At 47.6% G+C, this 16,808-nt stretch overlaps 1 protein-coding gene and 1 long non-coding RNA gene across 10 annotated transcripts in view; both read left to right on the forward strand.

Annotated features, from left to right (window-relative positions):
- The window catches only part of GJC2 (gap junction protein gamma 2), a 91,930-nt gene extending 79,006 nt beyond the window's left edge, over window positions 1-12,924 (forward strand). For 5 of the 9 annotated variants that reach the window (XM_083704281.1, XM_083704282.1, XM_083704280.1 and 2 more), the window contains 2 exons: window positions 6,287-10,420; window positions 10,575-12,924. In XM_083704281.1, coding sequence (XP_083560407.1) covers window positions 6,307-7,572 — 1,266 coding nt within the window. In that variant the 5' untranslated portion in view covers window positions 6,287-6,306 and the 3' untranslated portion in view covers window positions 7,573-10,420; window positions 10,575-12,924. Of the gene's footprint in view, window positions 1-6,286; window positions 10,426-10,574 lie in introns of all 9 variants that reach the window. The other 4 variants (XM_083704278.1, XM_083704277.1, XM_083704275.1 and 1 more) reach the window with 1 other exon arrangement.
- The window catches only part of LOC310827896, a 41,711-nt gene extending 28,787 nt beyond the window's left edge, over window positions 1-12,924 (forward strand). The window contains exon 2 of the long non-coding RNA XR_014556536.1: window positions 12,162-12,924. This is a non-coding gene — a long non-coding RNA (uncharacterized lncRNA). The remainder of the gene's footprint in view (window positions 1-12,161) is intronic.
- Window positions 12,925-16,808: the final 3,884 nt, after the last annotated feature.

Genomic DNA, 16,808 nt, shown 5'->3' on the forward strand with positions numbered 1-16,808 from the left:
GGTGGGGCAAGCTGCCCATAGAGATGGGGTGAGCCGCCCATAGGGAAAGGGCACACCGCAGGGCTTCTGGATTTTGCCTGCCTCCTCCCACTCAGCCACCCTACAGCTGGGGGGGGGGGAGAGGCAGCGGGCGGACCATTTGGGCAGCGCAGAGCCTGCTCATGCCCAAGCCACCGCGTCACTCCCAGGAGAGATGTGTGGCTCAGGCACGCTGCAGGCCCTGCGGTGAGTGCCGCCCGGCATTTTGTCACCCCCTCAGTGGTGACACCCGGGGCGACCGACACCCACCGCAACCCCCCTTTCTCCATCCCTGAACCCAGGCCCAATGAAGTCATGCTTTAACAAAAAAATTGAGGGGGGAGATAGAAGGAAGTCAGTCAATGGTCATGACTCATGGTTTTTACAATGCATAATTATTCGTTACACAAGGAAGTCTTTATGGCAGTCCTACTTAGAAGCTGAGCTATTATCAGTCCCATTTTCCACCCTGAGTTTGTACCAAGCCAGGCCCTCTGACCAAACATAGTTTGGTGGAATCTACACACACACACACACACATATATATAAAAAGCTGGGGAAATGCTTTTTTGAAAAATACATTGAATTTTGCATCGATCACTGTCTCCATTCGTGTGTCACATTTGTATATTACACTTTACAACACATTTGAAACGTTTTATTCGCAGCTGTGTAGCTGAGTCCTTTGTTAACAGTCAGAGGCAGAGCTGTAATGCAGGCTATCCATTCACATTGGAAGTCTTGTGGGAAGTTTAATTGATGTTTCTCCTGCTAGCTGAATAAAGACTGAAGAGGATATAGAAAGGAGAGTTTCCTTCTGGCAATGAACCATTCTGTCTTCCTCAGAAAACTGCTATTTGTGATTATTATTATTATTATTAATTATTATTATTATTATTAGCATTTTAAGATCACTCTTCCACTGAAAAAGTTTTACAAGTACAGTGGTACCTTGGGGTAAGAACTTAATTCATTCTGGAGGTCCGTTCTTAACCTGAAGCTGTTCTTAACCTGAGGTACCACTTTAGCTAATGGGGCCTCCCGCCGCGGCCGCGCAATTTCTGTTCTCATCCTGAAGCACAGTTCTTAACCTGAGATACTATTTCTGGGTTAGCGGAGTCTGTAACCTGAAGTGTTTGTAACCTGAAGCGTCTGTAACCTGAGGTACCACTGTATCAGTGTGAAGACAGTACCTGCCATCAGGTTTACCACGTCGAAGACACAGCATGAAAGGAAAAGGGAATTGAGAGGGAGGAGGAAAAAAGGACGCTCGGGCACTTGGGCTTGAGCTCCAAAATTCCCATAATGGCCACCTGGAATGGAACCATTTGGAGAGGAGTTGACAAATATCGCAGCAACGGATGCCAACAAGAGACAGCATTTGTGCTGGGCTCTGTGCCAGGTCAGGAGAATCCATCCCTGAACCTGTCCCAAATCGTGGAGCTTCTCCTGAGGCCTGCTCTGGGCTCTGCCCCCAGCCCGCCCACCCCATACTAGAAGCCTGGACTTCTTATACTAAGGAACGCTCACAGTCCACGGGCAGGTAGGGTCTCAGCCTGCGTACCAGATGGAGCTGGTAGACAGCTGCCCTCAACACAGAATTGACCTGCGTCTCCATGGACACCTGTGAGTCCAAAATGACTCCCAGGCTGAGCACCTGGTCCTTCAGGGGCACAAGAAACACAGTTACAGATAGGTAGCCGTGTTGGTCTGCCATAGTCAAAACAAAAAAATTCCTTCCAGTAGCACCAACTAAGACCAACTAAGTTAGTTCTAGGTATGAGCTTTCGTGTGCATGCACACTTCTTCAGATACACTGAAACAGAAGTCACCAGACCCTTCTATATAGTGGGAAGGTGGGGAGGGGTATTACTCAGAAGGGTGGTGGGAATGGGTGATTGGCAGATAGCTGTGATGAGCCTGTTGACGACTCTTAACGACTGCAATAGGTCTTACAGGAAAAAGCAAGGGGTGAGAAGGTGAAAAATGGCTTTGTATAGAAGGGTCTGGTGACTTCTGTTTCAGTGTATCTGAAGAAGTGTGCATGCACACGAAAGCTCATACCTAGAACTAACTTAGTTGGTCTTTAAGGTGCTACTGGAAGGAATTTTTTGTTTTGACAAGAAACACAGTTGTTGTTGTTGTTAGCTGATTTTATATACTGCCCCATACCTGGAGGTCTCAGTTGTCCCAAAAAAGACAGCTAGCAGCTTTAACTGTGAGGAAACTGTGGTGCTCTCACAACAGGAGCAGCATCTTGCAGTTCAACAGCAATCTGGCCTGTTGAGTTACTACAGCTCTGAAGTCCCTCTGAAGAAGTCACTGCGACTGAGAAAGCCCCAAATAGGTTCTGCAGAGGGTAGATAGCTGGCAGACCTCTGGATTGCACATGTTAGACTGTCATTTGGAAAAATGTGTTTGTTCTAAATAAACTTTAAGTAAGGCAAAAAAAAATAATACTAAGGAACGCTAGGTATCATGGCGCACAAACCAGGAATTGCTTGATGGGCTTGAGATCCACTTCCGGTTTGACCTCACTAGGGGACATTAGGCAACCCCTTTCCCCTGTTCTCTTGGTCACAACCTTACAATATGCTTAGAACAGAGGTTCTCTAATTTTTTTCTCTCTGGGCCACGCCTTTAGAATAAAAATGTGCTCAATGCCACAGTGAATTCTTTATTTGAAAATAATAATAATAAAGAGTCGGCTCCCAGCAGTGCTTGATTTATGACATAGAACACAGCTACTATAAAACGATCATGGGAGATGCCGAAGGTATAAAACAATGCAGCTACTGTACATAAGAAAGCGAATCATTTCCCAAAATACAATTATAAACGAGCCTCTTCCATATGTACTTTTAAGTATGTATGCAAAGTCAGTGAGAGGTGTGATTAGAATCATAGAATCATAGAATCATAGAGTTGGAAGAGACCACAAGGGCCATCGAGTCCAACCCCCTGCCAAGCAGGAAACACCATCAGAGCACTCCTGACATATGGTTGTCAAGCCTCTGCTTAAAGACCTCCCAAGAAGGAGACTCCACCACACTCCTTGGCAGCAAATTCCACTGTCAAACAGCTCTTACTGTCAGGAAGTTCTTCCTAATGTTTAGGTGGAATCTTCTTTCTTGTAGTTTGGAACCATTGCTCCGTGTCCGCTTCTCTGGAGCAGCAGAAAACAACCTTTCTCCCTCCTCCTTCTGACATCCTTTTATATATTTGAACATGGCTATCATATCACCCCTTAGCTTTCTTTTGCCAGATAATCTCATTTATATTGGGTCTAATTAGATACAAACTAACTCTCGTCTCCTGATCAATGCAAAGAAGCTGCCTTTTTCTTTCCTGCTCTTTCTTATTGGTTAGAATGGAAAATTCCTGTTCATAAAAATATGCCTGTAGGAGAAAAGCCAGTGCTCTGGAAGAAAGGTGTGGATACTGTTCTTGGTTGTGTGTGTGTGCACACACTATACTATACAGTCATACCTCATGTTCCGTCCACTTCATGTTACGTTCTTTCAGGTTACGTCCTGTGGCGACCCGGAAGTACCGGAAAGGGTTACTTCTGGGTTTTGCCGCTTGCGCATGCGCAGAAGCGCAAAATGACAGCACACGCATGCACAGAAGTGGTGAATCACAACGTGCGCAGATGCACTGCTGCGGGTTGTGTTCTTTTCATGTTGTGAACGGGCCTCCGGAACGGATCCTGTTCGCAACCAGAGGTACCACTGTACCTTTCAGAGGTACCACATGCTATGCACTGTTTCCTTTCAGAGGTACCACATGCTATGCTATGCTATACTACACTGAAATGTTTAAATGCTTCTTTGATGGTCCTTGAATCTTCCCACAGCACTTACCATCCTCTCCTGCCACACCTTTTGAGAAACACCGGTTTAGAATAATGCTGCCCTACCTTACAGAGCTGTTGTTGTAAGAATTACTGAGATGTGGTAAGCACTGCGGAAATGCTAAGTGCAGTGGTACCTCTGCTTAAGAACTTAATTCGTCCTGGAGGTCTGTTCTTAACCTGAAACTGTTCTTAACCTGAGGCACCACTTTAGCTAATGGGGCTTCCTGCTGCCTCTGTGCCACCGCAGCACGATTTCTGTTCTCATCCTGAAGCAAAGTTCTTAACCCGAGGTACTATTTCTGGGTTAGCGGAGTCTGTAACCTGAAGTGTATGTAACCTGAAGTGTATGTAACCCAAGGTACGACTGTAAATGTTATTTGAGATATGAAAACACAGCCCAAAACTGCCAGAGGGTCTCAGAATAGGGTTCGCCAATGGCACTTGGCTCCACAGCCTGCGAAGCAATTTTACCCAGCCTCTAATGACTCTGCCCAGTCTTTATCAAGAGGGAAGTCCAGGCTGTGTCCTGGGTTTCCTCTTGTAAGGAAAAAGTGTGTACAAAGTTCTTGTGTGTCACAGGGAGATTTCATACCTCGGTGTGACATCCCTCTCTGACTCAGTGCCTCTATTTTTAGAATTGTAGAAAGCTGCCTTATACAGTGGTACCTCGGGTTAAGAACTTAATTCATTCTGGAGGTCCGTTCTTAACCTGAAACTGTTCTTAACCTGAGGTACCACTTTAGCTAAAGGGGCCTCCCGCTGCTGCCGCATGATTTCTGTTCTCATCCTGAGGTAAAGTTCTTAACCCGAGGTACTACTTCAGAGTTAGTGGAGTCTGTAACCCTGCCTTTCTCAATCTGTGGGTCCCCAGATGTTGTTGAACTACAACTCCCGTCACTCCTAGCTAGCAAGGCCAGAGCTCAGGGGTGATGGGAGTTGTAGTCCAACAACATCTGGGGACCCACAGGTTGAGAACCACTGCGTGTAACCCGAAGTGTTTGTAACCCGAGGTACCACTGTACCGAGTCAGACTGATGGTCCATCTAGCTCAGTGAGGTTTGCACTGACTGCCAGCAGCTCTCCAGGATTTCAGAGTGGGTCAGATCCCAACCCTGCCTGGAAATGTCTGGGATTGAACCCGGGTACTTCTGCATGCAAAGCAGATGCAATACCGCAGCTGCAGCTCTTTTTCTGCCCATCCACCCTGGCAGAAGGGTGAGGGGAGGGAGCATACCTATGCAAAGGTCTGTGGCGCAGGGACGCGGGTGGCGCTGTGGGTTAAACCACAGAGCCTAGGACTTGCCGATCAGAAGGTCGGCGGTTCGAATCTCTGCGACGGGGTGAGCTCCCGTTGCTCGGTCCCTGCTCCTGCCAACCTAGCAGTTCGAAAGCACGTCAAAGTGCAAGTAGATAAATAGGTACCACTTTGGAGGGAAGGTAAACGGCGTTTCCGTGCGCTGCTCTGGTTCGCCAGAAGCGGCTTAGTCATGCTGGCCACATGACGTATTACAGTATTTTAATATTTTGATGTATTACAGTATTTTAATATTTTTTGGGAAGCCACCCAGAGTGGCTGGGGAAGCCCAGCCAGATTTGCGGGGTAGAAATAATAAATTTTTATTATTTATTATTATTATGACCCGGAAGCTGTACGCTGGCTCCCTCAGGCAATAAAGTGAGATGAGCGCTGGAACCCCAGAGTCGGCCATGACTGGACCTAATGGTCAGGGGTCCCTTTACCTTTATGCAGTACCTGCTGCATATGATTTATTGTCATTTTTTATCCATTATTTAGGTTACTCTTATGCAGAAACAGGGGTGGCAGAGCATATATAAGCCTTGGAAAACTCTCCATAGGAAGCAGGTGGGATAGCTCAGTCGGCAGAGCATGAGACTCTTAATCTCAGGGTTGTGGGTTCGAGCCCTATGTTGGGCAAAAGGATTCCTGCATTGCAGGGGGTTGGACTAGATGACTCTATGGTGTAGCAGATAAAGGACGCGGGTGGCGCTGTGGGTTAAACCACAGAGCCTAGGACTTGCCGATCAGAAGGTCGGCGGTTCGAATCCCCATGACGGGGTGCTCGGTCCCTACTCCTGCCAACCTAGCAGTTCGAAAGCACATCAAAGTGCAAGTAAATAAATAGGTACCACTCTGGCGGGAAGGTAAACGGCATTTCCGTGCGCTGCTCTGGTTCGCCAGAGGCAGCTTAGTCATGCTGGCCACGTGACCCGGAAGCTGTACGCCGGATCTCTCGGCCAATACAACGAGATGAGCGCCGCAACCCCAGAGTCGGCCACGACCGGACCTAATGGTCAGGGGTCCCTTTACCTTTTTATGGTGTAGCAGCAGCATCTTCTGTGGGACAGACCGGCATTAACTGTTCTTCGCCCTCCTTTGTCCTTTTCTTGCAGGTTATAAATGATTAGCCCCTATGACAAACATGAGCTGGAGTTTCCTCACCCGCCTGCTGGAAGAAATCCACAATCACTCCACTTTCGTGGGGAAGATCTGGCTGACGGTCCTGATCGTCTTCCGCATCGTCCTGACGGCCGTCGGGGGCGAGTCCATCTACTCGGATGAGCAGAGCAAGTTCACCTGCAACACCAAGCAGCCCGGCTGCGACAACGTCTGCTACGATGCCTTCGCCCCGCTGTCGCACGTCCGCTTCTGGGTCTTCCAGATCATCATGATCTCCACCCCTTCCGTCATCTACTTGGGCTACGCCATCCACAGGATCGCCAGGTCCTCTGAGGAGGAGAAGAAGAGGTTCCGGGGCTTCAAGAAGAAGAAGCAGTTTGCGCTCAACTGGCAAGCCGTCCGTAACCTGGAGGACCCCCTGGGAGCCGAGGAGGAAGAGCCCATGATTGTGGACGATGTGGCGGAAAGCGAAGAGAAGGTCAAGACTAAGGAGGAGAAGAAAAAAGAGCAGCAACAGAAGAAGCACGACGGCAGGAGACACATTCAAGAGGAGGGCTTGATGAAGATCTACGTCTTCCAGCTCCTCACCAGAGCCTCTTTCGAAATCTGCTTCTTGATAGGGCAGTACATGCTCTACGGCTTCGAGGTCACGCCCTACTACCTTTGCACCCGGCAGCCGTGCCCCCACGACGTCGACTGCTTTGTCTCGAGGCCGACGGAGAAGACCATCTTCCTCCTGGTGATGTATGTGGTCAGCTGCCTCTGCCTGCTGCTCAACGTGGCCGAGATGTGTCATCTGGGCATCGGCACCATCCGCGACGCCATCCGCGACCGGAAGGTGCACAGCTTCCGCCAGCCGCCCTACAATTACGCCGCCTACCCGAAGAACATCTCCTGCCCCCCGGAATACAACCTGGTGGTCAAGTCGGACAAGCAGGCCAAGGTCCCCAACAGCCTGATGGCTCATGAGCAGAACTTGGCCAACGTGGCCCAGGAGCAGCAGTGCACCAGCCCCGACGAGAACCTCCCGCCAGACTTGTCCACGCTCCACAAACACTTGCGGGTGGCTCAGGAGCAGCTGGACATTGCTTTCCAGAGCTACAACCACACGCAGGCGAACGGGCAGCCGTCCAGAACCAGCAGCTCGGCTTCTGGCGGGATGGTGGCAGAGCAGAACCGGGCCAACACCGCACAGGAGAAGCAAGGCGCCAAGCCCAAAGCCAGCTCAGAGAAAGGTAGCTCAAACGGCAAGGATGGGAAGAACTCCGTGTGGATCTAACAAGGTATATAGCCTGATGACGATGAGGTGAGGGTGGCTTCTCTGTCGGGAATGGAACCGGCCCCAAGATGGCGCTAGCAATGGGGTTCTTTTTTGGGGTCTTGCCAAATGAGCAATGCATTTCAGGACCATCTAGTGGGTTGGCAAGAAGCCTCTCTCCGCCATCCTTCACCAAGCCTGTCCCCTCGATGCACGAATCAGCTACCTGGAAGTGGCAGAACCCTTTGCACATGTCTTGTTACTCCTAAAGAGAAGTCCCGAGGTTGTGCCATGATGCTTTCAGAGTATATTCCTGGGCAGTGTCCCCTGTCAGATGGAATGGGGAGAGCGTGTGCTGGCTGCAAGGCCTGCCCTCCAGTTAAATGGCTTATCCCCGTGATGTAGAGGGCCTGGGACTCCAGATTTGCTCAGTATGGCTCTCAGGTATCACCTCCCTTGCTGTGCTGGTTGCATTTGGGATGCCTTCCCTTCCTCTGCTTTCCCCGTTCCTTTGCTTTCCTCCTTGCCAATCCGTCCTTTTCTGCGTTCCACACTTGCCAATCTATCCATTGCTGCCTCTTACATTTTCTCCTTAAGTTTGGTACCTGATTAGGTTGTGCATGAACTGGAAATCGTGTCACTTCTGGCTGCATCGATTCCAACGGCAGCCCACACCAGCTTGCAAGTTTGTGGTCAGGGCCTGGGTTTACGGAGGAAAAAGTGTGAGAATTCTGCACCCATGGCTTTATTGCATCAAGACCACTGTTCCTCCATAGGGGGTTGTCTGTGCTAAGCAACTGTCAGTCCAAACCATGCCTCCCCTTTCCTCCTTCTATTCTGCTTTAAATGACTGAAATAACCCTTTTAATTTCTAACCTCGTTGGTGGAACACAACCTGCCCACCTGCAGAAGCTGCCGCAACATCTTACAACGCTGCTCTGAGTGGTTGATCAGGTTTGCAGGAAGACCACCGCCGCACTCGCTAAAGGTTTACTAATCCATATACGTAGCCATGCCCTCCTCTGAACTGTTTAATGGCTTCCGCAAAGCAGGAGTCAGTTTTCCAAGATGAGGCTGAAACCCCAAATCTAGCATGTCTGTGGGATTTTCACTGTTGACTTCAGTGGAGTCATCTGCTTCAGAGATGTGCGGCGTTTACTCCCTTGATCCTCGGCAGTGAGCTGAGAAGCAGACAAGGACATTTTCTTCCTTTGCAGTGGAAAATGGAGCATTCCCTTCGGCCACTGTCACTGAGGATTTTTAACCACTGCTTGTACCACACCCTAACCAAAAGTGCCTTAAGTAATGCTGCAAAGACGGAACACCTGAACACTTGTGATATCTTTGTTGCGTCTCTGTGTAGAGTGGGGATGTGGGGGGGGGGGAACCTGTGGCTCTGCAGATCTTCTGGGACTCCAGAGGTCAGTGTGCCCACCTCCCAGTTGTGGCCGCCCTCACCTTCCTCCACCTGAGCATGGATGTTGCAGATAATCAGCATACCAGTTGCTCAGGCATCTGGACAAAGCCAGCATCTGAGGAGTACCCATAATTTGCAGGGAAATTGATCACGGTGTTGCATTTGCAAGCACTTACACATCTGCGTGTGGAAAAGCACTCAGGCAATATGTATTATATTTTCAAAATGAAATATTGAGCTGGGTCTCCCCTTGCCAAATTACAATAGATCTCTGTGTGGTTGAAACCAAACCTCTGTTTCAGGCATGGGGAACCTATAGCTCTCAGTGCCAGACTATAATATTCAGCATCCTTGACCACTGACCATGATAGCTGGACAGACTGGGAGTCCTGCAACAAATGGATGACCCCGGTCGCTTGTCCCTGCTCCATTTGGTCCTCAGAGTCTAGAGACTGCAAACATCAGATACAGGGAGAGACCAGTTTGCCTCAGGAACTGAGGTTGGGGTAGTGTCCTTGCCATACAATGGGCAAGCCAAAATCGTGGTCAATATTTATGATAAATTGGGATTCATTTTGGAGGAAGAGTGTCTCTTCGCTAACATAACAAGGGGGCTTGTAAATGTAGGTGTTGCCAACTACCCTTTTCCAATCGGAGGCTGTGGTTTGAGCAGTTGTGTGGCAGGCAAAAATTTGTCAGGTGCAGTCCTCCCCAAAATGATGGGGAGCGCGAACACTGTTGAATTTCTGTCTGTTGTGTGGCTGCTGGAAGTATGTCTTGGAAAAGGAGGCAACCCTAGCTAACTTGTCAACAAGCAGTTAGTTGGAAGAGGGAAAATTACATATGTAATCAAGGAAACAGTAAAATAAAAGTCAGTTGCTTTCCCATCAGGCAAGGGCTCTTTAATCTCAGGGAACAGAACACAGAACAGGGACAACATCAGGGCTCCATTTCCAATTTGGGGTAGAAGGAAATCAGTATCCCAGGGATGAAGCAGGGCTCAATCTGTTCCGGGATTCACCAGGTCTGAGCCCCAGCACCTACCTTCAGTGAAAGCTGATAGCTCGGCCTATATTTTGAAGGGATGATGGAGCAGACATTAACATCATGGCAAATCTGTGGGTCGTGAAGTGAGGGCTTCATGGAAGAGAGGGCTTTTGGTGGCTACTGACCATGATGGCTGTCCTCTGCTTCCAGCTCCTGGAAAACGCAGGAGGGGAGAGGGCTCTTGGGCTCAGATACCTGCTTACAGGTTTCCCACAGGTCAGCCATTGTGAGAACAGGATTGTGGATTAGATGGGTTATTGACTTGACGCAGCAGACTCTCCTTATGTTATGTTCGTATCCACTGCCGGCATGGAAGTCTTCCAGTTTCTTTCTCTCTTCTCTGAATATCACTCCTGGGTTACTGGGGAGAAAAACATTGGGGGCTGCCCAGAGGATCTGCAGCCAGTGGCGTAGCGTGGGGGGTGCAGGGGGGGCCCCGGCCGCACCGGGCGCAACATCTGGGGGTTAGGGTTAGGGGGCACAAATCCACGGGTTAGGGGGCGCAAATTACTTGCCTTGCCCCGGGTGCTGACAACCCACGCTACGCCACTGGCTGTAGCTACAAGTCTCTCCACAACCAACAAAAAAATCCCCATACCTCTGCAATTTGCTGATTTTAGCACTCTTTCAAATTCAAAACTCAAGCAGACAGTTTCGGAGCCTTTTGGCTGATCACCAGTGGAAATTGTGGCGCTGAGAAGCAGGAGGGCAGCTTTTCATGGTGGCATCCCCATACTGAAATATGGGGATCAGCGAATCAGCTGCCATCGGGCTGTTTTCTTGCTTAAACTTTGATATAAGGAGCTCTAGAGATTTGAACAGATTACCCCTGAGCACACACAGAGTGCACTCCCTGCTCCTCTTTGTTGCCACTGAGGAGCCCCTGTAGTTTCTCATTCAGGTGTTAGGAAGAAAGGCTTACAATTCTGGATGCAGTGAATGCAGGTATATTTGAACCTCTGCTCTTTTTCCAAAAGTGTTGGAGGGTGGGTGGGAATAAAGCACTGGGAGGTATATTTTTAAAAAAATTCAGAAGGTGAGAGAAAAATAAACATATTTGCCATTTTTCCTGGCAAGGAGACTCCTTGCTCCACAATGCAACCTTCCCTAGGGAAATAGGTTGTCCTAGATCAGGGGGCCTCCATTTGTAATGGGACTACAACTCCCATCATCCCCTGTCCATCGGCTGGGCTGTTTGGAACTGTTGGGAATTCCAAGTCCAACAACCTCTCAAGGTCCACAAGCTCCCTGTTCCTGTCGGAGATGTAAATCATACCAGGCACAAATACTGGGTGTCATTATAAAATACCCTTTCAAAGTTTCAATTCACGTGACCATTTTGATACTGTAATCAAGGAAAACGGTGTAAAAATATATAGCTTCCAATGCAATTTCTCTTTGGCGACAGATTGCTGCTCTACAGCGCCCTCTGGTGTCACATTTGTATAACACATTTTTAAAGTTATAACTCCCCAGTGTAGATTAGTCCCTGAAGCCTCAACCATTTTTATCTTTGTCCTGGTGAACAGCATTGTGGTCAGCAGCAGCACAATATCACTATAGAAAACAGTCCACCAAGCTTCTGCTTTTGAAAGAATGAAGCAAAAACAAAAACAGTGGAACCGGGGGGGGGGGCACTTTGCAGCAATGACTTCAATGGCTGTGTGAATATCCCACATCGCTTTTCAGACTTCGTCCTAGCAAACAGAGAGGCTTCTTGAGTTTCTTCAAACCTTTCCCATCCGTTTCCTCCAAGTCTGTGGCCGCTGGCTAATCGCTTGTTCCCAAAATGAGGAGAAGAGAGCAAATCAGAAATTACAGGAAAATTCTGGCTAGTGGCCATGAACTTCCTGTAGGTTTACGTAAGGGTGATGGAGGAACTATCATTTCCGATTCTTGCCCCAATGAAGATAAAGGTAAAGGTAAAGGGACCCCTGATCATTAGGGCCAGTCATGGCCGACTTTGGGGTCGCGGCGCTCATATCGCTTTACTGGCCGAGGGAGCTGGCGTACAGCTTCTGGGTCATGTGGGCAGCATGACTAAGCCACTTCTGGCGAACCAGAGCAGCGCACGGAAATGCAGTTTACCTTCCCGCTGGAGTGGTACCTATTTATCTACTTACACTTTGTGCTTTCGAACTGCTAGATAAATAGATGCAAATTTAGTCAACTCCTTCTACACTCCAGTGTTACTGCAATGACCCCAAGTGGGAGAAGGAAAATAGCAAGCGTTCATAGAAAGTGGCAGGTGTTGCCAGATTTGTGCATACGCTACTTCACTTTGGAACGCAGAAGTTATCGTGAATTTTCGTTCAGAAGCCTTTCAAGGGACTCTGTCTTGTGGTATCCATTGCATTTTTAAAAATGCGACTCCCTGCAAAGAATAAGCAACATACATACAATAATGATCTGCAGTAGAGAAAGTTTTTAAGAACCCATCGTTTTAACTATAAAAGTCAACACTTCCTCACAAGGCACCCTGGGAATTGTAGTTTTATGAAGGAGGCTGAGATCTGCCACAAAGAAATTGCAACACATTCCCTGCAGTTCCCAGGCGGTCATGTGGGAAGCTCTAACAGTTAATATGGTTTTTAAAAGGTTTCAAGTTTAAAAACCAGAACAGAAGCCAGATTATGCTGTCACTCACATTCCATTCCACTGGAAAATACTTGAAATTAACTGAAAGGCCATAACAAATCAATGCTGTTATATTACTATTTTTTTGTACTAACTTGCAAGTTGTATGAGAAACGTTTCGAGTGCAAAACTGACTCTTTTCTCTGTAAATATTTTTCATGTAAATTGTTACCGTTGGATTGTATTTAGAATGATAGGACATTTAAAAAAGCAACAGCACAAAACTGTTGGATGTTCGTTGTTCAATACTAATAAAATGGAATCAAACTTTTGATCTGGTTTGTTGTATGAGAAGTGCAATGCAATTATGTAGAAGGGTTAATGTGTCCTTCAAAGGTTGTTTTTTTTAATGCAGCCAGGAGGACATGTTTCCATGTTTGCTACATTATAACTCCTAACAATAAAATGCAGGGTAAAGACATACTTGATGTAAAGATTGCTGCCATCCATCAGCCAAGCTTCCTCCTGATGTCAATCACAACAGCTAAAATACCAGCACATGGAACACTGGCTCACCTGTCAATCTTCCCTGTTGTGGTTACCCTTCAGAAAGGCTGCCCTCTCCCCATCCCTTCTCAAAAGCTCTGCATGTTCATTAACTTATTAAAAACAAAAGGGAATATCTGAACATCACAAAACTGCTCAGAAAATTTTAGAGGCTTCTTAGAGACTACACAGGCGCTAGTCAATCAGTGCTGAGCTCACTAATTCTTGTTGCAAAGCTGAAGAATGATTCCTTCTCAGGTTCTGTCCTGGGGGCAAAAGTTGCAGCAGATGCAGCAGTTCTAAATGAGTCCCACTGCTCTAGGGAAGTTGCATGTGTCCTCATAAATAGAACACATGAGGAAATACCTTTTATTTGGTCCAAATAGTGCTGAAGGATGTTGGATGCAAGCTTTGGAGTTACACAGGAAACCTTGGGCATTTTTGCACCAGTGCTCCTTTGGGGTAGCACATTTTAGTTTGACTCTCATTGTTCTTGCAGTGAGAAGTGAAAAGGCTAGGGATTAAGCCTCATTAGAAGAAAATGAGAGGAAGTGCCATTAAAACATCTGCCAAGAAAACACAGATATGACTATACTGCACACCTATGTACCTGCATGTCAATGTGCCCCACAGAAACCAGCAGATATTACTTTTGAATAAACATGAGATGATAGCCATGTTCAAATATATAAAAGGATGTCACATAGAGGAGGGAGAAAGGTTGTTTTCTGCTGCTCCAGAGAAGCGGACACGGAGCAATGGATCCAAACTACAAGAAAGAAGATTCCACCTAAACATTAGGAAGAACTTCCTGACAGTAAGAGCTGTTCGACAGTGGAATTTGCTGCCAAGGAGTGTGGTGGAGTCTCCTTCTTTGGAGGTCTTTAAGCAGAGGCTTGACAACCATATGTCAGGAGTGCTCTGATGGTGTTTCCTGCTTGGCAGGGGGTTGGACTCGATGGCCCTTGTGGTCTCTTCCAACTCTTCTATGATTCTATGCATAGGACTGGGCCCACTCTTAACTTCAGCCTTGAATAACTGCTTTACAAAATTTACTCTTCTTCTGAATTAACTGACTAGAGAAGGCTCAGTTCATAATAGTGTAGTAGATAAGAACGCTAAGTTGAGAAGGCTCTTGCAAAGCAGCAACCCGCAGGATCGAACCCCCAAACTTCCCCTCCTCAACTTCTAAGGCTGTGCATCAGATCCGGCCAAAACCTGAAATATAGAACTGCATTGGGCCCAATATGGGTGGTGAGATTCCTGGATCGCTCTGCATGTCCACAGCAATCTGGGACTGTCAAGGGGCCAGCAGAAAGCCTTAAGGGGTCTGCTTTGCTCAGGGAGCAGGATCCACTGAGGCAGTAGATCCCAATGTAGATCTTTATTTCCTCCTAGTTCCTGAGGTAGATCTGCACTCACCCTTCTTCCCTGGTGGCAAGGTGTGTGTGTACCATTTTGTGGTTTGCCCCAGGTACCAGAATGTCTTGGTGAAATATCAGACTGCTGCATTCTGAATCCTATTGTTCTAGGACCAATCGGACGGCTGCATTTTGGATCATATTCAACTCAGTATATAACACTTGGGCTAACCCTGGTTATGCTAGTGTGTTCTCCACAGAAAACGTGCTGGGGAGACAGGCCTCGACTGGACTGAACCCTCCTCCCAGCAGCAGGAGAGTGGATTGAGTTGAATTTTATTATTACGGTCACAGACCAGTTCCAGCTCACTTACAATATCAGGAAAATCATAAAGCACAACAGGAATACATTGAATTGCAATTGGGTATAACAGAGACAATATAGCGGCAATTAAAAATATATATTAAATCTTGATCACTAAAATATAACCTAAAATTGTCATTTAAAACCTTAATCATGGGAGAGTGGAGAATTCAGTCTTGCGGGGTGCAGGACACGCCTTTGCAAGCGCTTGCCTGCAATGCCTCATGGGATCCCAAGTTCCCTCCCTGCCCCAAGGCAGGATTCTGGTGACCCATTCCCCAGGTGCCATTGCCAAGGCCGATGCCCCACAGGGAAAGCACATGCAAAGGATTGAAGTCTGCTGTAACCTGCTTCCCTTGTGGGGAACACACAGGAAGAACAGAGACCCCTGCAGCCTCTGCTTACCAGAGCCTGAACTGGCCGAAGCCCAGATTCCCCTGAATAGACCCAATTCAGTTTGGGCTTTTTAGCAACATCCTGTGCACAGCCCTAATACGTGAGCTCCTCTGGGAGTCATTTTGGCAGAACAGTGGAGCAAAAATGCTTTTCATAGAGACTTTCTGACTCAATGGCATTGGATTATCACTCCCATCTTGAATCACCGAGCCCTGTGATAAGCACAACAACATAAGCTTTCATAAACTTTGTTTTTAAAAAGTTTTTAAGGTACCACAAGACACTTTGCAGTTGCAGACATAACACAGCTACTCCTCTGTATGTTGGAACGCACACCCACCCATCAAAATAGAACGCACACTGAGATGTCTGAAAAATCCTACTCTACATTCTTTAAAACGGTGGTCCTTGGAAGATGTTTGTAAGGGGAAAAGCCCACATGAAAGCAGCACTTAATATGTAAATAAACACATGTAGGCTTAGTCTGCATGGGGTGTCTATTTATGATAGTTATACCTCACATTTTCCAGTAAATGTTGGCTGTTAATGTAGATCACAATCAAAATGCATTCTAAGAGAGGTGCCTGGGACTACTGATTGATTGATTGAATTTATATACAAGGTCCGTATAGTTCAAGCTATGGTTTTCCCAGTAGTGATGTATGGAAGTGAGAGTTGGACGATAAAGAAGGCTGATTGCCGAAGAATGGATGCTTTTGAGTTATGGTGCTGGAGGAGACTCTTGAGAGTCCCATGGACTGCAAGAAGATCAAATGTATCCATTCTTAAGGAAATCAGCCCTGAGTGCTCACTGGAAGGACAGATCCTGAAGCTGAGGCTCCAAGACTCTGGCCGCCTCATGAGAAGAGAAGACTCCCTGGAAAAGACCCTGATGTTGGGAAAGATGGAGGGCACAAGGAGAAGGGGACGACAGAGGACCAGATGGTTGGACAGTGTTTTCGAAGCTACCAGCATGAGTTTGACCAAACTGCGGGAGACAGTGGAAGACAGGAGTGCCTGGCGTGCTCTGGTCCAGGGGGTCATGAAGAGTCGGACACGACTAAACGACTAAACAACAAATATGCCACGTTTTTCTTCTAATGAGCTCAAGCCCTGGTGTGCATGGTTCTCATCCTCCCCATTTCATCCTAACAACAACCTTGTGAGGTAGGTTAGGCTAAGAGGCTATGAATGGCAGCCATCTGGTCCCTGGAAGAATCCAAAATCCAAGCTCTTTCCTCCTACAGAGGGGGAAGAAGGGAAGGGTTGTGGCTCAGGGGCAAAGCATCTGATTGGGATGCATAATGTCCCAGGTTCAAATCCCAGTATCTCCAGGTAAGGGCTGGGAATGTCCCCTTGTCTGGAATCCTGGAGAGCCACTGCCATTCAGCCTATAAACGATGAACTAGATGGAACAATAGTCTGGCTCTGCATAATGCAGGTACCTATGTTCGAAGGGGTCCGGAATGAATCTGGAACATGCTGGGATGTTTCACCAACTGCTCAAATCTGGGTGCGGAACAATTGCTTGGCATGTAGAAGGTTCCAG

Source organism: Podarcis gaigeae, assembly GCF_964106915.1.
Source record: "Podarcis gaigeae genome assembly, chromosome: 12".
Taxonomy (NCBI): Eukaryota; Metazoa; Chordata; class Lepidosauria; order Squamata; family Lacertidae; genus Podarcis; species Podarcis gaigeae.